We start from the raw sequence: 21616 nt of genomic DNA on the forward strand, positions 1-21616 counted from the left end.
GGACCTTGACAGGCTGGACAGATGGGCGGAGTCTGACGGCATGAGATTTAACACATCCAAGTGCCGGGTTCTACACGCTGGCCACAGCAACCCCATGCAGTGCTACAGGCTGGGGTCAGAGTGGCTGGAGAGTGGCCAGGCAGAAAGGGACCTGGGAGTACTGGTTGATAGTAGGCTGAACATGGGACAGCAGTGTGCTCAGGTGGCCAAGAAGGCCAATGGCATCCTGGCCTGTATCAGGAACAGTGTGGCCAGCAGGAGCAGGGAGGTCATTGTGCCCCTGTACTCAGCACTGGTTAGGCAACACCTTGATTCCTGTCTCCAGTTCTGGGCCCCTCAGCTTAGGAAAGATGTTGAGTTGCTGGAACGTGTCCAGAGAAGGGCAACAAAGGTGGTGAGGGGTTTGGAGCACAAGCCCTGTGAGGAGAGGCTGAGGGAGCTGGGGTTGCTTAGCCTGGAGAAGAGGAGGCTCAGGGGTGACCTCATTGCCGTCTACAACTTCCTGAAGGAAGGTTGTAGCTGGGTGGGGGTTGGTCTTTTCTCCCAGGCAACCAGCACCAGAACAAGAGGATACAGTCTCAAGCCGCACCAGAGAAGGTTTAGGCTGGATGTTAGGAAGAAGTTCTTCATAGGAAGAGTGATTGGCCATTGGAGCCTTGAGCACAAGCCCTATGCGGAGAGGCTGAGGGAGCTGGGATTGTTTAGCCTGGAGAAGAGGAGGCTCAGGGGTGACCTCATTGTCCTCTACAACTACCTGAAAGGTTGTTGTAGCCAGGAAGGGGTTGGTCTCTTCTCTCTAGCAACCAGCACCAGAACAAGGGGACACAGTCTCAAGCTGCGCCAGAGGAAGTTTAGGCTTGAGGTGAGGAGAAAGTTCTTCACTGATAGAGTCATTAGTCATTGGAATGTGCTGCCCAGGGAGGTGGTGGAGTCACCATCCCTGGAGGTGTTCAAGAGGAGATTGGACGTGGCACTTGGTGCCATGGTCTAGTCATGGGTCTGTGGTGATAGGTTGGACTCGATGATCCTCGAGGTCTCTTCCAACCTTAGTGATACTGTGCTACTATGCTGTACTGTGGAATGGGGCTGCCCAGGGAGGTGGTGGAGTCACCATCACTGGATGTGTTTAAGAAGAGGCTGGATGGGGTGCTTGGTGCCATCGTTTAGTTGATTAGATAGTGTTGCATGATAGGTTGGACTCAATGATCTCAAAGGTCTTCTCCAACCTGGTTAATTCTAATTCTAATTCTAATTCTAATTCTAATTCTAATTCTAATTCTAATTCTAATTCTAATTCTAAGCAGTGACATACCCAGCTACATCAGGTTGATGAGAGCCGCATCAACCCTGACCCTGATTGTCTTCAGGGATGGAGCCTCCACCACCTCCCTGGGCAACCTGTTCCAGTGTTCCACCACCCCTCATAGTAAAGAACTTCTTCCTAATGTCCAATCTAAATCTACCCTTCTCAAATTTCAAATCTTTGTCCCTTATCCTAATGTTACAGGCCTCTGTAAACAGTCCCTCCCCATCTTTCTTGCAGGCCCTCTTCAGGTACTGGAAGGCCACTATAATGTCTCCCAAGAGCCTCCTTTTCTCCAGGCTGAACAGCCCCAACTCTTGCAGCCTGTCCTCACAGGAGAGGTGCTCCAGACCTCTGATCATTTTTGTGGCCCTCCTCTGGACCCTATCCATCAGGTCCATGTCCAGAGCTGGACACTGTACTCCAGATGAGGTCTCACCAGAGCAGAGTGGCAGAGTCTCTTGATCTGCTAGCCATGCCACTTTTGACACAGATCAGGATGTGACTGGCCTTCTGGGCTGAATCATATAATCATTAAGGTTGGAAAAGACCTCTAAGATCGTCAAGTCCAACCATCAACCCAATACCATTGTCCTCATTAAACTATGTTCAGAAATGAACCACAGGCAACCCCAAGGTCTTGTCCCCATAGGAGGGTACACACACGGCAAGGGGAGGGACACAGATCTATCTACAGCCCTCTAGACTCCTCCCAGGCTGGAACTGATAGCTGTGCAGAGCCTTGTGAAGGCTTCTTTTTCAAGGGCATACCCAAGCATTAAAATCACAGTGCTGGCTAATTTATGTGAGAAGGTTTTCCCCAGATCAGTGGGGAGGGTGCTGCTGCCCAGAGGCTTGCTTCTCTCGAAGTGTTTAATTGCTAATCAGAGGCTGGATTCAGCAGTTCCCATTCTCTGCCACTTTCTGTCTCTGTCAATAAAACTGGAGAGGCTCCTGCTTTATAACAGATGTTTATCTTGCCCAAATTTGTGGGAAGCTCTAGGAGGATGTCCTTAGATACTGCATGGCTTTAATGGGGTAAACAGCTGCTGTTACTTAGTTTACAGCCAGATTTTCTGAGTGGGGGCTGGGAGGAGGATCCCATAATTAATCCTTTGGGAAAGTGGTTTGGATTCTAGTATGTTGGGTTTGGTCTGAGTCTAAATAGCATCTCCCAGATCAGAGTAGTGAAATTCAGGTCCAAATGTCACCTTAAATTTCTGCATCCCTCCAGTGGGTATTTTTTCTTCCTCCTTCAAGTGATCTGCTTCATGATCCCAAGTGAAGTTGTTATCAGTCTCAGAAGTCTTCTGGCAAATCTGGAAGAGTTTATAACTCAAGTTAAAACCAGGGGTATGACAGAGACAGCTGCTCTCCCAAGCCACAAGCCTGGTTTTGCCTTTGGGTTTTTTGTTGTTGTTGTTATTTTCTTGTTTGTTCTGTAAGGTGTTAAGGATGGCTCATGCCAACCTGGTTGCATTCCAGCCTAGTTTTTCTCCTGTAAATAACTTTCTTTACCTTGAGGATTTTATTTCTCATGGGTCCCATCAGATGGGAAGCATCGGGCTCTTGCCCTAGTGTCCTTGCCTGTGGTGCCTCAGGAGCTTGTCTGATCTTAATGAATACTAATAAATAATCAAGTATAGATAACTACCAACAAATCATGTCAGAGTCCATCATAAAAGTACCCTATCTAGAAATCCAGGGCTCTGGGTACAGGCATGTGGTAAATACACACCCATGGGACACCCAGGAGTGGCAACTCAGTACTGCCTGAGGGATAAGTGTCGAACAAATATCATCTAAATGCTAAAAGCAGTGCACCTGTGGAAACCTGAAGTACACATAAGCCATGAGATGGGTTTAGTGATGTTATATTGGGGAAAAAAAAAAAAAAAAAAGAGGGGTTTGGTGGCAAAGAATGAAGGCAGGTGTAGGGCAGTGGAAAATATCCCTATGCCAGAATACCCAAAGTAACCAAGAGACCTCCTAAATAGTGGAGAAAACTCAGTTTATCCTTCTGGTGACTTCAGAGATATTTTAAGATATAAGTGGTTTTACTTTGGTTTTACCCTAGTGTTGTAGACATTCATAAGGGAAGGTTGGAACATGACCTCTTGAAGTGTAACCACAGTGAAGGGTCATGCAGGTGGCAGCTGCCAGACCTGCGGGTTTTAGGATTTGCACAGCCGGCAGGTTTTAGTCTCCTCTTTGGAAGCTGAATCAATATTTTGTTAGGTTTTGCAGCAGAAAGACGCCTAGGCAGCACTTTTTCAGAGCTTTGTCTTCAAGCTGAGGTTCTTTAGCCTGGGCTGGTGTTAGCACTATTCCTTGGGATTTAAGTGCTCTTGTGTAAACGGATTTCACACCTCACTTTACAGAGCAGTGACGCTTGCTGCTGGAACTTGTTACAAGTCAGGGCTTGGATTTTGAGGGGATGTGGGGGAAAGCATGGTCCCAGCAGTGCCTCCCTGCAGGCACCAGGTTGTATCTGTTCTAGGCTGGACAGATGGGCAGAATCCAACGGCATGAGATTTAACACATCCAAGTGCCGGATTCTGCACATTGGCCACAACAACCCCATGCAGTGCTACAGGCTGGGGTCAGAGTGGCTGGAGAGCAGCCAGGCAGAGAGGGACCTGGGGGTGCTGGTTGATGGTAGGCTGAACATGAGTCTGCAGTGTGCCCAGGCAGCCAAGAGGGCCAATGGCATCCTGGCCTGCATCAAGAACAGTGTGGCCAGCAGGAGCAGGGAGGTCATTCTGCCCCTGTACACTGCACTGGTTAGGCCACACCTCGAGTACTGTGTCCAGTTCTGGGCCCCTCAGTTTTGGAAGGATGTTGACTTGCTGGAATGAGTCCAGAGAAGAGCAACAAAGTTGGTGAGGGGTTTGGAACACAAGCCCTATGAGGAGAGGCTGAGGGAGCTGGGGTTGCTCAGCCTGGAGAAGACGAGACTCAGGGGTGACCTTATCACAACTACCTGAAGGGAGGTTGTAGACAGGCGAATGATGGTCTCTTCTCCCAGGTGCCCGGCACCAGAACAAGAGGATACAGTCTCAGGCTGCGCCAGGGGAGGTTCAGGTTGGATGTTAGGAAGAAGTTCTATACAGAAAGAGTGATTGCCCATTGGAATGGGTTGCCTGGGGAGGTGGTGGAGTCGCCATCATTGAGGGTGTTCAGGAGGAGACTTGATGGGGTGCTTGGTGTCATGGGTTAGCTGTTTGGGTGCGTTGGATTGGTTGATGGGTTGGACACAATGATCTTGAAGGTCTCTTCCAACCTGGTTTGGTTTATTCTAATAAAGGTTTATTCTAGGTTCACATGCACATCTTGAGCATTTTTTAAGCAGCGTTCTAAAGCACATGAAGTTGTATAAGGAGGGAGGTTTAGACTGGATATTAGAAAAAACTTCTTCACTGAAAGGTTCTCAAACACTGGAACAGGCTGCCCAGGAAGGTGTTTGAATCCACATTTCTGGAGGTGTTTAAAACATGTGGAGGTATGGTGCTGAGGGACATGGTTTGGTATCAGACTTAGTAAAGATAATAGTTGGATTTGTTCTTAAAGGTCTTTCCCAGCTGAAATGATTCTGTGATTCTACAGTTTTATGGTTCTATAATTCTATGAGACAGAGGTGGAGTTTGAAGGTTAAAGAAAGAATCTTGTGTTTGGAAGTGAAAAATGGATTTGGATGTGAATATTGTTCAGCTCCAAAAAGGAGGGTTAATAGATACAGAATCATAGAATCATTTTGTTTGGAAGAGACCTTTATGATCATCATAGAGTCCAACCCAGCACTGCCAAGTCACCACTAAGCCATGTTCCTCAGCAACACATCTACATGGCTTTTAAATTCTTCCAAGGCTGATGGCTCCACCACCTCCCTGGGCAGCCTATTCCAGGGTTTCACAGCCCTTTCAGGGAAGAATTTTTTTCTGATATCCATTCTAAACCTTCCCTGGTGCAACTTGAGGCCATTTCCTCTTTTTGCTTGAGAGAAGTGACTGACCCTTACCTTACTTGCAGAGAGTGAGAAGGTCTCCCCCCTGCCTCCTTTCCTCCAGGCTAAATGACCCCAGTTCCCTCAGATGCTCCTTAATTTTCTGTCCTACTGTTGTATAGATGACTACAGAACATCTTCAGCCTGTACTGGCTAGTCAGTAAATACAGATATAAACAGTCATAAAACCTGCAGAGTGTTGCATATGTAGCGAGCTCCTCAAAAAACAGCTTACACCAAATGTGTGGTATTCTGAAATGTTCATTGCTTTCTCAAGACATGCCCATTTGTATGGACTTTGGAGAAGTTCAGGCTACCCTGCTGTTTCCATCCAGCATCAACATATAAAATGGGAGAGAAGGCCCATAAACAGGTCTGGAGGAAGGTTTTCCATTAGCTGCTGGTTGTAATTTATGGTGGGAAAGCAGCAGGCAATTAAACCACTTACACTGCTGTGCATTAATGTGTAGTGCTGTAAGTTAGAACATTTCCTTTAATGTTTTACTTAATGAAGATGAAGTCTTTCTCTTTATGATTTGGTTAAGTCATTTCCACACAAGGGCTTGGGTGTTATTTTTCAGAAGTATCTTTATTATACTTCCATAAACACCCCAAGCATCCATGTCAGGCTACTGCTTCAGCGTAGATTGTGAAGAAAGAGCAGAAAGGATTTATGAGCCCTCCAGAGATTGTTTTGTGCTGTCTTAAATGTAGCTGGAAAGGGATTTGGTTTGATGGGCTGTTTTTAACTTTGTAGATAAATGTCTCCACCCTAAGATGCCTTGCAAGAATTTAGCAATAGGCGCAGAGAATGCAGTCTGCTTTGCTGTTCTACCTTTAGTACAACACACTCCTTTAAACTATTTTAAGTAGTAGATTTTCTCAAAGGTATCATGCAAGCAATGTAAATAAACTTCAGTTCAAGCCCAGTTAGGTTACAGAAGCACCTTGTCCGCTGCTAAAACCAGTGTTATGAGCCTCTCATTCTCTAAAGGATTGCTCTTCATTTGAAGCTGATGCAAAGGTAGGAATCTAGTCTCCACGTAAATGCGCAGATAAAGCAAATACTAAGATTCTGAGAGGGTAAAGTAGTCTTCATGCCACTGTTTTTGTTGATTTGGGGTTTCTCCTCCTCTGTTTTAAACCTGTATGTCTTTTTTATTGATTTAATATGTAAGAAAAGTACCATCCCTAAGCAAGTAGTACACCACTGAAAACTGGACTGGTGCTCTGAGGTTGTCATTAGAAATACAGTTCTGTGCTCTCCCATCTCTCCTGTGGCCTGCAGTCTTTCAATTGCCTTTGAGAGAGGTCAAATATATAGAAAGGAGAAATCTTCCATTGTGTGTTGCATTGGAGGTGGAGGTCATTCCCTCCTTTCATTCACAGCTCTTCTGGGCACCTTACACAGCCTGATTGTTGACTTCTAGGTATTGGAGTTTGTGAAGGACTGACTCAGAAACCATCTTGGCCTTCTGAGGATGAATGTGGTAGGGTCTGAAAACAAAGTGATGGCAGTGGTAGTGCCTGGTCCCATTGTTCTGAGCATGCTGTGTGCAGTACAAAATCAGTAACACCAGAGACCTGATGATTTTGTGGTTACAGGCTGTGGCTTGCATGTGTAACAGTCAGTAATAAACTGACATGGGAAGTACCTTGTCAGTCCCACACAATCTGTTTTAAAAAAATCTATTCAGAGGTGGTCACAGTGTTTATTAGTTATGCCACTTACGAAAATGGCAGCTGGAGACTGATGAAGAAGACTGTGCTGGAGGCTGTGCAAGTTCAGTACAGGACACAGACCTTACCTGTGCAGAGCTTACGGGCTACAGCACCTTGAGTTGAAACCAAGTGTCCCGAATGCTTGATTGCGCCAGCCTGAGTATTCACCAAGCCACAGAATCACAGAATGGCAGTGGTTGGAAGGGACCAGCCCCCAATTAAAGTAGGTTCACCTAGACCAAATTGCACAGGAACTCATACAAGTAAGTCTGGAATCTCTCCAGAGGAGGAGACTCCACAACCTCGCTCTCTGGACAGCCTGGTCCAGGGCTCCACCACCCTCTCAGGAAAGAAAGTTCTTCACTGAGAAAGTCATTAGCCTTTGGAATGGGCTGCCCAGGAAGGTGGTGGAATCACCAGCCCTGGAGGTGTTCAAGAGGGGATTGGATGTGGCACTTGGTGCCGTGGTTTAGTCACGAGGTCTGTGGTGACAGGTTAGACTTGATGATCTTTGAGTTCTCTTCCAACCTTGGTGATTTTGTGATTCTGTGAAATTTTTCCTTATGTTTAAGCTGAATCTCCTGCATTCCTGTTTGCCCCTTGTCCTGTCACTGGGCACCACTGAAAAGAGCCCAACCCCATCCTTGTGACCTCTGCACATTAGATATTGATCAGTATTGATAAAATCTCCTCTCAGTCTGCTCTTCCCCAGGCTAAACATTCCCAAGTCTCTCAGCCTTTCCTTGTCAGAGAGATGTTCCAGTCCCTAATAATCTTTGTGGCCCTCTGTTATACTCTCTCCAGTAGTTCCCTGTCTTTCTTGAGCTGGGGAGTCAGAACTAGACACAGTACTCCAGATGTGGCCTCACCAGGACAGAGTAGAGGTGGAGGAGAACCACTCTTGACCTTCTGGCTATGCTCTTCAGTTGTTTCAAATTGGGGATTTGATAACATAGAGGAAAATCCCTGTTGACTTGACTAGGACAACTCTGGAAGGCTTCACACTGAGTCTGTACTACATCTGTGCTGTAGCATACAGCAAGTTGGACACACCAGCAGCCTTCATCTGAGGAGCTGTAACTCAAAGCTGGAAGGAAGTGGGTATAAGCCTTGGACTGTTCTCCTGATTCAGGCAGAGGGCTGAACGCCAGGAGTGCTGAGGATTTAATACTTGTGCTAACAATGTTAGCTGAGCATACTTTCTGTAATCCATTCTTAAACACAAATGTAGATGTGGTTTGACACCTTGAAAAATGCGTGTGCTAGCTTTTCTCAGCCCTGGTATCCTTCCTGATGTGAGGACCAGGTGAAAGAGAGCCAGGAGGAGAAGGAAGATGCCATGGCCATCTTTGCATGGCTGCAGTAAGTGTGTTTCCAGAGCAGCGGGGCAGTGGTGCTGCACATTTCCTGCTACACCTCCAAACAGCTCAGGATACTTGGGTGAAGCATGGTCCATAAAGGCAGCATGTCATTCTTTGAACAGCTTCCCTTCTTTGTGAATGTAAACAACAGAGGACATCCTGTATGTCTCTGGTGAGAGGTAGCCTAGCCTGAGTTCTCCATTGCCAGTTAAAAAAAGAAGAGGGATCCAACGTGGGCTTCCTATTGCTGGTCTATACAGGATTGTTTTGTTTTCTCTTGGATTTGGAAACTCCCTTCCCAGCAGCTCCATACAGTAGCTCAGAAGCTACAGGCACATGGCACAAGGCTTGTTTCATTACCTGCCCAGTAGCCAGGTGGGCCTGGTGTTCTCATCACAAAAACAAAGCAAAAAGCAAAGCTGCTGATCAGCTTCATCACTTGGAACAGCTAATGCAAGCTCTGAAAAATAAATAGCTCTGTGGGCTCCCACCTTTGGGGATTTGTATGATGGAGGATTTGGAAGAGCTCCTCTTCTGGTGATACGCATGGAGCTATTTCCCTTGCTCATACAATCCTCACTCTAGAAAAACCTCTGGTAGAGGCTGGAAAGAGTTCAGAATAATGCATGGAAATGTGTTATTTAAAAGAAGAAAAAGATATTGTAGGAGAAGTTCAACATCACCATTGCCATAGGCCTCATGCAGATAGAAAAGGATACTCCCTTGTCCAAAAGCTCATTGCTTTCATGCAAATGGTGCTGTATGGATATACCTGTAAGTGTGGAGATATTAGCAAAAGTGTTTCCTAGGTGAATAAAATCACATCTGCTCAGCAAAGGTAGGCAGGCATTTAAAGTGTGCAAGCTTCCAAAGAGATGTTCTGCTTCTGCTGGGACAGCATCCTAGGCCAGGCATGGTTTGCAGGCCATTAGCAGTTTGGAGTCAGCCAGGGCAGCTGACCTGAGTTGGCTACAGATATATCTCAGATAGTAAATGTCCTTCTCAGTCTTAAAGGGTGAATTTGTTAATGAGAGGTGAGTTTTCTGCTCAGTCTCCTATTGGTCCTGCTCTTCTTGTTTCTTCTGCTTCTGATGACTGACTTTTCATTTATTCTCATCATCATACCTTTGCTGGGCTTATGACTTTATACACTTTGTATTGGTATTAGTTTAGTTGTTTCATTAAATCTGTTTTCATTTCAACCTATGGGTCTTCTTTCCTTTGCCCAATCCTCCTTTGCTGGGGAGAGATCACTGGGTGATAGGGCGACTGCTGTGGTTTAGCCTCAAATACAGGCTAAGTGTAGACAGAAGATTAAACCACTCTCAGTTACAGAATGGCTTTAGCAAAGAAGCCAGAATTTGGAATAGCTGTAGCAAAGTTTCTGCTTTGAAAGGGGCAGAAGTTTGAGGAGACCACTGGAGTTTGGGTAGGCTGTGGGTGCTCACGTGGCTCTGAGCTCTTTCAGCAGGTACAAATCAAGTACTGACTTAAAGCTTAGGCTGAATTCTTGTCTTAGTCCAGATGTGTATTCCCTTTGTTATATCAGTTAATATCATGAGGTTATTTAGAAACAGGTTCCTGATATCCTTGAATGTGGTGAGGCTGAATGTAATATTCCTGTCTGGCCTGGAAGGAGGAGAAGTCAGGCAGACCCCATGTACAGGTCCTGCTACATGACCATGTCATTGCCTTGCCCAGGCTGAGAAATTTGGCAGCCAAAGACGTGGAGCATGTCTTAATTTTGCCATGTAGGTGCTTTTTCGGTTTCTCATCTGCCAAAAGTTTTGGAGCAGGGAGGTGCTGGTTCCTAAGCCATGTGTGCATTGGCTGTTCCTGCTCTTTGGGTGGAGAGCTGGCTGCCTGTCTGCTGGGGTTTCCTGGGAGTGGCACAGATACCTCATAGTTTCAGTCTCATTTAAAATTAAGACTGATGTAGTGAACACCATCTGAAGATAAATATTATTCTCCTTAGAGTAGCTCAAATTCTTTCTTGGTGAGAGAGTCTTAATGCTGTGTCTTGGAGTGTCTTGTCTGGAGGGTTACGTTATTGGTGAGGATTTGGCCTAATACTTTTTAAATTAAACTTCTCCAAACAGCATTTGAAATCTTAAGACTTCTTTCTTCTATAATCTGCAAAGCTCCTTTCTTGCTAGTATCTGGATGCAACTTAAATCTCCGTGCAATGCTTTGCAAGGGCATAAGCCAGCATTAATTTTACACATTTCATATGGATTTTGTAAGCAATGTACTAAAGGAAAGCAATAAAATACTCTCTTAGGTTAAGGTCTTTAAAAATACCTAACAGAGTAAGATGCCTGAGCACCACTGAGCTTCAAATTCAGCCCTTGAAATTTAATCTTTACACAAGAGGGACTATTAAATCCCATTAATGCATCAGTTGCATTTAAGATGCACATCTGTTCATCTGTGTGCACAAAGAAAATATTGATGTCCAAATTCTTTCTCAGGGGCGTTTAAAATTATTTTCTACTGAATTGAGTAAGGTCATTTGGCACAGCCATACAGGTCATCAATAATTAATCCAGGCAGGCAGAGCTGAGTCTCACAGTGCTTGCAAACACCCTGTCAGACAGGATGGTCTGGCAAAGCATTGGCATTTCTCAGGTTTTCTCAACAAGCAGCAAATGTACATTTAACTTTTGAGAGGGGGAGAGAGAGAGACTTGCTGTTATTGAAAACATCTGTGCTGTGCTTGCATTACAAACTAGATGCATCCATATGTGCAGAGCTTCTGATCTCTCAGTCCACCCCCATCCAACCAGGGGGCTGCTGGACTTAACAAGAATATATGGTTTGTTTCCACGATGTGCTCACAGACTGCAGTAATGCAAGAGGTAAGATTAGTCATGGTTAGCTTCAGCTAAACTGTAGTTAAATGTTAGACCATATTCTTTACACCTTACCCCGGTTGTCAAAGAACTAATTCTGGGGTATGAGCTTGTCATCTGGCTTAAATTGTCAGTAGGAAAAAAAAAATCATGTCCTCCAGAGAATATTTCCTATCCAGACTTGTTATCTAAGAAGATGGGATGAACATGAGATGAATGCTTGCTTGTGATAGGTTAATCACAGAATCAACCAGGTTGGAAGAGACCTCCAAGATTGTTAACAGCTGTGCTGGTTGAATGATGGGACCTGATCTTAAAGGTCTTTTCCAACCCAAGCAATTATAGATTGATTTTATGAATACTATACTCTTCTCTTTCACCTCAGCAGGATCTGTCTGTCATGAGGAAAAGGCATCTGAAGAGGTTCAGGTCACCAGCCTGGGAACAGAATCTTGCTTTTGGACAGACAGTGCTGGGTGATACAGGTCTGGGCCAGTGTGACAGGGGTAACCCACATTTTGTGTTGTCTAACATTATTCTGCTTGCTCCAGCTGTTGGTTGGCCTAACAATGTGTGTTGCACAAATAGTATCAATGCATACCCTCACTGCATGAGATGAATTAAAATGGTGTCCAGAAGCTCAAGGATGACAGTAACCCTCTTCCACTTGATTCTTCTCTCAGGAGTCTGATCAAGTGTGTGTCATCCCAAGCACTGAGCCATACTGGCTTTTAAACCATGATGACTTAACCTTTGGAATCAGGGTTGGATGGGACCACAGCAGATCCTAGCTGAGAGCACACATGATGCCTTCAGTATGGGCAGAGAAGGCACCAGAGCCCTGTGTGGCAAAAGGAGCTGTCTGAGTGTCCCCCCATCCTGATAGCAACCAGCTGTCCACAGGCCATATGTGGGGACAAACGGGCCGGGAACCAGTCCAAAAGCAGAACAAGCATGTGTGCTGCTCCCTCTCCACCATAGCACAGACTTCTAATGCCTGGCCCCTGGCAAATTGCGTTTCCTTTACAAGATGACAGAGCTCTGCAGTTATGATACGGAAAATTGCTGCCCAGATGCCTCAATGCCAGTGTTCTGCTTGTTTAAATATTTGTTCAACCCAGCTTGACTTGCCAGTGCATTTTTGCATGAGGGGTTTTGGAGGAGGTGGAAAGAAATCAGTTCTAGTAATCTCATGCTCTGGCATAATCACATGAGAGCATTTAGCCATCAGTACTCTCTGTCTGAAAAGCAGCACTTTGCATCATGTCTTTTCATCACTGTCCTGCATTTCTTAAGATGAATCTGGTATGTCCAATCCACAGCCTGTATGAAGAATTTAATGACTTTCCATCTCCAAAGCTCTTCATTTGTGGTGTTCACATGTCCTGTGTTTCCTGAGACAGAAAATAAACAGGGATAGGTGGAGGAAAACAACTGCTCCCTCAGTGTTGTATGTTCCAGGGCTGGTGGTGTGGTGCATCCTGCAGATGTGGCAGGAATCGGGATTATTCGAGGGGTAACTTGTAACGGGTGTGAGGAAGGTTATGACTGTAAAAAGAAGTATTGGAGATGTTTGTGTTGACCCTCTCACAAGCTTTACATACAGTATCTGTGGAAACTTGACACTGCCAGCTTCTATCTTGTGATCTGTCCTAGTCACTGCTGTTCCTTTTACTTCTTTATTGTGACAGAGCCTCACCTCATATCTGCAGTTACAGTTTTCATTTCTGACCTTCTTGCTCTATAGTGTGATATCCTACCCCAGGTCTTAGCAGCTGTCTATTTAAAAAGAGCTAGTGGAACACCTGGTAGAGCAAACTGCAGCAGGGAGGCCAAGCATGCCCCATGCCCTTATTTGAGCTCTACCAGCACTCTCAGCATCCTCTTCTAAGTAATTTTTTTCTGGAATTGTCTGTGAGCCCATCAGAGCATCACTGTGCAGCCAACTGATTAGAAACAAATTATCACAAAACTCCAAATTAAACTTTCAGCACACGAACATTTGGACTTCACCCTGGGAAGTACTCTGAAATTCACAAAAACAAGGATCTGGGAAATATTTGCTAGCATTTGCCAAGATTTCTATTATTTTTTAATGTTTTTTTTTAAGATAATTTATGCAGAAAGATAACCCCTTGTCCCCTCAATCTTAATATTTTCCTGTATATTGAGGTGCATTGCCTGGGGAGGTGTTGTACCTAAGATGGTTCATTCTGCTCAGTTAAAGCTGCAGCAGCTTAACATAAATAGGCACAATTAAGAGGAAAGCCCACAGACTTCCTTCAGGTGTCAGCAAACAATTATGCTATTTATTTCTACCTGTTTGTGGATGCTTGAATTTAAATGAGTTGCAATTAAACACAGTCAGCTGTATTTGCAGTTCTGAGAGGCAAGAGAAAGAGTAATGGAGATTGTTGGAGATCTCTAATATGGGTTTGATGGTCTGGAACTCTTGCAGGGGTGTTGGCCAAGAGAAGGTGGCATGGCAAGGTTGTCTCTAGAGGCCATCAACTTCTGCAGCAATGTAGAAAGCATTCTCAGCTGCATGGCTTGTCCAGGGAGGTGGTCGAGGCCCCGTCCCTGGAGGTGTTTAAGCCCAGGCTGGACGAGGCTCTGGCGAGCCTGATCTAGTGTGGGGTGTCCCTGCCCATGGCAGGGGGGTTGGAACTAGATGATCCTTGTGGTCCCTTCCAACCCTGAATGATACTATGATACTATGATACTACTGTGATTAGAAGCTTTTATCGATGGTAGCCAGCTCTCTGAGCAAAGAAAGGTGCTAGCTGCTTTGTGAGGACAGACCTGCCCTGAGTCATGGATGCTGTCACAGCAGCTCTCCAAAAGCTGGTGTTTTAAGCACAACAGCCTCTTTTTCCTGTTCCAGGGAGATCTGTCTGTATGTAGCTGCCCTCAAGATGTGCCAGGGCAGGATCAGGATAGATATTTTAAAAAATTGCTTCACAGAAAGGGTTATCAGGTATTGGACAGGCTGCTCAGGGAGGTAGTGGAGTCCCTATCCCTGGAGGCATTTAAAGGACATGTTGATGTGGTGCTGAGGAACATGGTTTAGTGGTAGTAGCATAGCAGTAGCAGTGGGACTGTGAGCTCTAGCAGAGCAGTTGGACTTGATCTCAAAGGTCTCTTCCAATCTCAATATCCTATAATTCTGTTCTACGATTCTATGACATATGGGGACCAGGTGTGTGGTTCCCTGAAGTTCTGGGAGCTGCTCCAGCACTGGGTGCATTTAGTAGCTTTGGTGCAGGTTTGTCTCTCATTGTAACGTCAGGAAACATGCTCTACAGCCATTCATCATCTGCCCATCAGCATGCTGTCAGTCACTCTGATTTATTTGGGTTATTGGTGCCAAGCTGATTAAATTGCACATTTCACAAGAACAAGAGTTTCACTTGTGGCACCAAGTAAAAGCATTGCATCTGTGCAAGTCAACTAGCAAAGGTTACAGTGTCTGCTTACATTCCTCATGAAGAAAATCTTGTTAAACTGTCTCACGTGTTTTACAGCCCTGGTAGAAGTCCCTGAAGAACACACCACCAGAAGAAAGGGTTTCAAGCTTTTGACATCTGATTTTATGTAGCTGGAGTATATGGTATTTAACTGGGGAGTGAGTGGGAAGTCTGTGTGGTGACCCAGATAGATACCTCTGCAGAGGGAGAGTTGGTGGGCTTGCAGAAAGCTGGGAAGATTGTTGGTGGTGGGACATGCAGTGTTGCAGATCAGGTTTGCCAAATGACTGCAGCTCTGGATGCTGGAATGTGACATCATTTGTCTTTTTCAAATTAACTTTGGTGCCTTGCTTTGGCCCTGTGTGCTGTTTTTCCTGCCCACCCCTATTTTTAAAGAAATATGCAAAAGCTAAATTTAGCTTGTGATGATCAACACAGATTAATGTGTTGATCAATCCCCACATGCTCTGGTTCCCTGAAGTCAAGTTTCAGCAGGTCTTGGGTTCAGCTGGATTCCGGGGCTGTTTCCATCCCTGTGGCCATGACTATCCATGTTAGCTGCCTCCCCCGAGACTTTTATCTGATAAATGTTTTGTCCCTGCAGTAATCCAGCTGTTTCCTTTTTTATGCTCCATATGTTTTGTTGGAAATGAGCTCAAGTGAGGCACTGAGAGTTGTTCCAACTGGTATGTGAAGTTTCACAGAATCACAGAATGCATCAGGTTGGAAAGGACCCTTGAAGGTCATTTTGTCCAACTCCCCTGCAGTAAGGAGGGACATCTCCAATTAGATCAGATTGCTTATCAAGTTTGACCTTGAATGTTTCCAAGGATAGGGCCTTCACCACATCTCTGGCCACCACTCTCCTTGTAAAGAACTTCCTTCCTGTTTCCTGGGACAGCATGATGTGAGGCTTTGGTGCTAAGACACCCTTTCCTTGCTTCAGTGGGATGACTGGTTCCTGGCTTGGCAGAACATCTTCAGCACCCAGAGACAAGTTTTTCTTCACAGATGTTCTGAAGCTCCAATTCCCCTTGCCAAAATGGTCCCCTGTGACAGTGACATTCACAGCCAGTTGCCAGCAGCATCCATCGCCCACATTGACCCATGGGCAAAACCCAGAATCCCAACCGGTATGGGAAAGAAAAGGCTTAACTCAATGTTTGTGCTTTTTAGGACATCTTTGTATGATGTCCCTAGCAATACTCTCTTCTGCATGTATTTGCTTCACTTGCTTTAAAACCTCCGGTAGTTCCTGCAAAGGATGATGCAGACCAGTGTAGATCCCTTCATCCCTCACAGATAGTCACCTGCATCTGGGTGAACTATCACAGAAAATGACCTAGCAGGTCAGGGTAATTTGAGGCCATTACTGATAGCCAGTCTTAGCTAGGGAATTTAGCTTGTCAGAAAGAGCCTATCCAAGTGGGAATCTGACCCAGACAATAAGTGAACCTTCCCATTCTTGCAGAAGCTGATTTTTTGCTGCCTTTTATGATCTAGGATTTGCTTTTGTGCTTCAGCAGGAAGAGGCTATTGCTTTCTGCTGGTCAGTAACCTTCCTACCATGCTGGAACTTCTCTTACCAAGTGACCAAGTGAAGAGTTAAAATTGCAGAGTCAATTTGCTGCAGGAGCCTGCTGCTTCCTTGATGCCTCCAGCTGAAGCATTGATCTGAACTAACCAGTTTAGTATGGGTGGAGGATCTGGCTCAGAACACATGGGACTATAGATAGCTGCTCAGCTTCTGCAGCACTGACATTGATAAATGGTCCCTGGGTGAGGAGGATGTTTAGTCATCTCCTGAGGATGGTTTGACGGACACAAGTAACTACCAAGGCTCAAGATGTCTGTCTATGCTAAAGCTATTTCATCCCTCTAATGTATTGTAGAGTACAGATCATTTTGGGTGGTTTTCCTGTTGAAGAATGATTCTTCCAATGCTGGTCTGTGCACAGAGGGGCGGCTACAGGTCATATGTCCCTGCAGCAAGCATGAAGGATCACCCCAGATTCAGAGGTTCCCTGCGCTAAGCCCATTCTTTCCCTCATCACTTTGTATACCAACAAGGTGGCCACCAAGAGACAGCACGGAAATGAAGTGCCACATTTCATGGCTGTCATGGCCATCTTGGGCTGGAAGATGTTCCTTGTATAGACAATCCAGGCTGTGGTGCTCTGCAACTCCAAGGAGCCCTGCTTTGCTGAAAAGAGTGTCTCCCAAGGCTGCAGTTGATTTTTCACAAGTGAGTTTGTGCTCCAGCCAAGACTGCTGACAGCTCAATATTCAGCTACAGGATACAATTTTCTGTCATTTTGATTTATGATCTTCTCTGTAGCCAGAGTCCCATGTGGGAAAAAACCAAAGCACAAGGAGTCTGTTTTAAAGTTAGCTCAGTGCAAGTTTATTCCTCAACCGACCTAGCAAATTAAAGATTTTTTTTGGGGGGTTATTTCTGGAATATGGAAGAGAAGAGCACTAAAAAATGACCTCCACTGTCAGTTTTGGGACCTATCTATCATTGTGCAATGCAGCAGGGGTCATGGTCGCCAAAAGAGAAGCCAAGCTGAAACCACAAGAGCAACATCTGTTCTGCCCTGTCCATGGAGGCTTTGATGCACAGAAGCAATGTTCAGGACATGTGGGCTGAGCTCCAGAGCAGTGCTTCACTGAAGGGTATCTTAAAAGTCTTAATATCCAGGGATTTCACCTGGGAAACATCCCAAATCCCCTGGAGGAGAGGCTGGTGTGGAGCCACGGGCTTCTGCTCCTTTGGTCAGCAGAAGAAAACTTCATCTTCCAGCATCTTGGGTTTGCCTAGAGTTTGTATGGCACAGTTCTTCTCTGCCTCAATCTGGCACCCAGAGTTGGGCCTCTGAGTTGTTTGCTACATTTGGAGCGTCTCTTCTTGGCATTAGTGTTTGGGGGTTACTGTTTGCATCTTCCTTACAACAGATGCTTAAAAGAGCAACACTGAACTGGGGGTGGAAAAAACATCACATGGCTACTTGTGTGCAGTTGCATGAGTTTGTGGTGGTTTAAGCCTTAACTGGAGTGTAATCTACCAAAAAATAATCTGGAGTCAGTTTGGAAGTAGGAGAAGGGGGAGAGGAACAGACCAACTCAGACCTGGGGGACCCCTCCTCCTGGGGAGGAGGGAAGCCAAGTCCACCTGGATCAGGTTTCTTTTGTCCCCTGGGGGAAGCAGGACTCTCCCAACCCTCCCACCCCCCCGGGATGGGTGTAACCCAGCACAGAGTTACAAAGTGTTCTGCAAGACAAAGGAAGAGGCCACATGAAACAGCTCTTGGGGTGGCACTGACAGGAAGAAAAGCTCCTTGGCACAGCCCTGGAAAAAAGCAAGAGAGAAGGGAAGTTTGTTTTGTGCCAGTTCTCTCTTTTCCTAGAATTCAGACAGTTTTATTTATTTCATTTCCCCCCATTTGGCAGTGGTGAGCATACAGGTCATATAAGATCATGGACTGCATTGGGTTGCAAGGGGCCCTCAAAGGCCATCTTCTCCAAGCCCCCTGCAGAGAACAGGGACATCTTTAACTAGATCATGTTGCTTTGGGCCCCATCAAGCTTGACCTTAAATATCTCCAAGGATGGGGTCTCCACCACATCTGTGGGCAACCTGTTCCAGTATTTTACCACCCTCATTGTGAAGAACTTCCTCCTAGTGTCCAACCTAAGTCTAAGTGTCCCTTGTCCCATTACTACAAGTTGTTGTAAAGAGTCCCTCCCCAGCCTCCTTGCAGATCCCCTTCAGGTACTGCAAGGCTGCTCTGAGGTCTCCCCAGAGCTTACTTTTCTCCACACTGAACAGTGCCAGCTCTCAGCCTGTCTTTGTAGTAGGAGCACTCCAGCCCTCTGGTCGTACTTGCGGCCCTTCTCTGGACCTGCTCCAGGCGATATATGACCTCTCTCAGAAGTAGAACTCTGAACTGCCATGGGCTGAAATGAAGTTCAGGGGTAGGGATGGTTGGTGGGGGGACATGGTGGTGTCATGGTGCTGGCCCCTGCCATGGGAGTGATGCAAAGTCTTGGGTGGAGATGGGTTGGGTAAGGGAGACTTGGGCTCTGCTGCACCTCATCTGCTCTGAGGGGAGATGTCTGCTGTGTAAGGGCTGTGTATTCCTCTCATTGTCTTCTGGATAACCAGTAAAGTATTATTAGAAACAGATTAATTTTGGTTGTAGGATATTTTTAAGATCATCAAGTTCACTGTTAATCCAAGCCTGGTGGGTTCAATGGGGTTCTTGTGGCTTAAGCACAAAACTCTGCACTTGGCCTTTTTGAACCTCAGTGCCATTGGCCTTGGCAAATTGATCTAGCCTGTCCAGGTCCTTCTGCAGTGCCTTCCTACCCTCAAGCAGATCCATGCTCCTGCCCAACTTAGTGTCATGTGCAAACATGCTGAGGGTGAGGGTATTTTATATATAGTTGCATATACTGAGGGTCTTAAAATTGTTGAAACCCTTGAGTTGTGAGTGAGGCCATCTGTCTCCACCACAGGTAGCAGAAGAGGACTGTAACCCTGTTGGGTATCAAGCTGCAAAGGAGAAGAGAAGTAATTTGGCTTGGATGAATAATAGGGGTAAAGCAGATGAAAATGAAGCTCAGGTGCACTCCAGCAATGTTGTTGGAGTGGGGAGGTGGCTGGGCAATATGCAGCAGTGAACTTGTAGATGCCCAGGATCTAAGGAGGGCTTGAACATTAACCTCACTGGAGCTAGGAGCAATGTTGTTGGAGTGGGGAGGTGGCTGGGCAGTCTGTGTGTTGTCATCAAACATTATTTGGACAAATGGGTGAAATAACATTTCCTAGTTTGCTTTCCTGCAGTGTATACACACACACATATGTATATTTGTGTCTGGTCAGCAGAGATAGCCATCACCAAATCCTTTTAATAGATCAAAGAGTGCTGGATCTGTCACTGAAGATTTCTTCTAGAAGTTTGTTTGAAGCAGCCTCTCAATCTTTTTTCTTACGTATCAGTCAAGAAAGAAACATATTTGAGGGTGTAAAATGGAGGGAAGTTTTGTTCATTGCTTTTTGAAGATCTCCTCTCTAATTAAGGATTATTACAAAGAAATTAGTATTTTACAGTACTTCTACAGGTGTTTCTGTATTCCTAAAAGCCACTTGGTCCCCTTAGGAGGACCTTTTTACAAGGGTTTGTAGTGACAGGGTGAGGGGGAATGGCTTTGGGGTAGAAAGGGGGTAGATTTAGACTGGATATTCAGAAGAAATTCTTCACTGGGAGTGTGTTGAGGAACTGGAAGAGATTGCCCAGGGAAGTTGTGGATGCACCCTTCCTGGAGGTGTTGAATGCCAGGTTGGATGGGGCCTTGAGCAACCTGCTCTAGTGGAAGGTTGGCAGGGGGATGGGGCTTTGGTGGGGGATTTGGAATGAGAGGATCTTTAAGGTCCCTCCCAACCCAAATCATGCTATGACAGATGGTGATACAGGAGCTGGTTGGGAGCCTGTCCTTGCTCAGCCTTTCCCTTCTGTCTCTTTTGCAGGCCTTGTGATGAAAACCACCCCAACGTGAAGCCTGATGCCTACGTGAACAACCTCGCTGAAGCAGTTGACATTATCCTCCATCAAATGTAAAACCAGTGGCACTGTGAATGATCAGAAGGAATGAGGAGGATCTCTCACATGCAGCTTCTTTGTGAGGCAACTTCATATTCTCTTACCTCCATCTGACGTTAATGGACCCAGTACCAGACTTTCCCAGGGTGGTGAACACCCAGTGTTGCTAAATATTTAGTGTAACAGTACTAAGTGACTAATTAATTAGCTTATAGTACTACTGACCTCATCAAAGTGAACACCAACCCTACTGTCCTCCAGCATGTCTTGAATGTCTTTCCCTTGGGGCCGTGCCCTTGCCAGTACAGGGAGCAAAATTAGCTCTCCCAAAAGCGACAACTTCTTCCCCATCTGGACTTTTCTGTTTAACTCACCCTTTCTGTGCCTTTTGAGGTGCCCGAGATGGGATGGAGGATCTCCTTGAGGGGTGATGGAGGCCACCAAGCCCTGGGCTGGGGTGCACTGGGTCCTGTGTGTGCCTTTCACTGTGGGTGGCATGAAAACCCCGAGGAGAGGGACAGCCCCTGCACCCTTGGAGAGCCATTAACCACCATTTTTGCCAAGACTAGCCCCTGTCCAGCACCACCTTGGGTTAGGGCTTGAGTCCGGTAATGTTGCAACACATTATGGAAGAATCACACCGTCCTGCTGGAATAAATCTCATCTTGTGGGTCTGGCTCATTTGTGTTGTGTTTGGTCACATCACTGCTGGCAAGGATGCTCAGGGGATCTGAAATGCTGTTGAGGTCCATGGGACTGATAGGTTTTCCTTCTCCCCATGTGGGATCTTACAGGTAAATGTGGCTGGGGTGGGACATGTGGCTTTCCTGCCCCTTCTCATTAAAATTCCAGCTAGGGGCTGTGCTCATCCTTAAGGTCCACACAGCTCTGGCCCACCCACCAGTGGTTGCTTTGGCGGGGAGCAGCATGGCATGATATGTTTAGTACTGCTATGAAGGGCAGCACAGGCAGCTTGGCTCCAGCCAATTCTGCTGTACCTGGCTTTAAGTTTCCAGTCTCAGTAAAGCAGCAGTTCCAGCAGTCCTGCTGATATGGCTGGGTTGAACTTAGTGATCTTAAAAGCGTTTTTCTAACCTAAACAATTCTATGATTTCATGACTATAAATTCTGTGTTAGAAATACTATGTGGAAGTGTTCAGCCACTTTATTTCCTTTCTGGAAGCCACTCCTAAACTTCCCTCCAGTTCCCTCAGAGACCAAAACCACCGAGGCATCCACCATGTCCCTGATTGCTGTAGCTACCTGACTGGGACAAATGCGGTCTACTCACCAAATATCCTCTGG

The 21616-nt window shown here is 45.9% G+C and overlaps 1 protein-coding gene across 2 annotated transcripts in view; it reads left to right on the forward strand.

Moving 5' to 3' along the window:
* The window catches only part of LHPP (phospholysine phosphohistidine inorganic pyrophosphate phosphatase), a 106913-nt gene extending 85921 nt beyond the window's left edge, over positions 1–20992 (forward strand). The window contains exon 7 of one of the 2 annotated variants that reach the window (XM_068140174.1): positions 20239–20992. In XM_068140174.1, coding sequence (XP_067996275.1) covers positions 20239–20329 — 91 coding nt within the window. In that variant the 3' untranslated portion in view covers positions 20330–20992. The remainder of the gene's footprint in view (positions 1–20238) is intronic. The other variant, XM_068140176.1, reaches the window with a different exon arrangement.
* Positions 20993–21616: the final 624 nt, after the last annotated feature.

The sequence above is a fragment of the Melanerpes formicivorus genome, unplaced genomic scaffold (assembly GCF_026170545.1).
Source record: "Melanerpes formicivorus ecotype bairdi unplaced genomic scaffold, bMelFor1.0.p_v2 SCAF_6, whole genome shotgun sequence".
In the NCBI taxonomy this organism is placed as follows: Eukaryota; Metazoa; Chordata; class Aves; order Piciformes; family Picidae; genus Melanerpes; species Melanerpes formicivorus.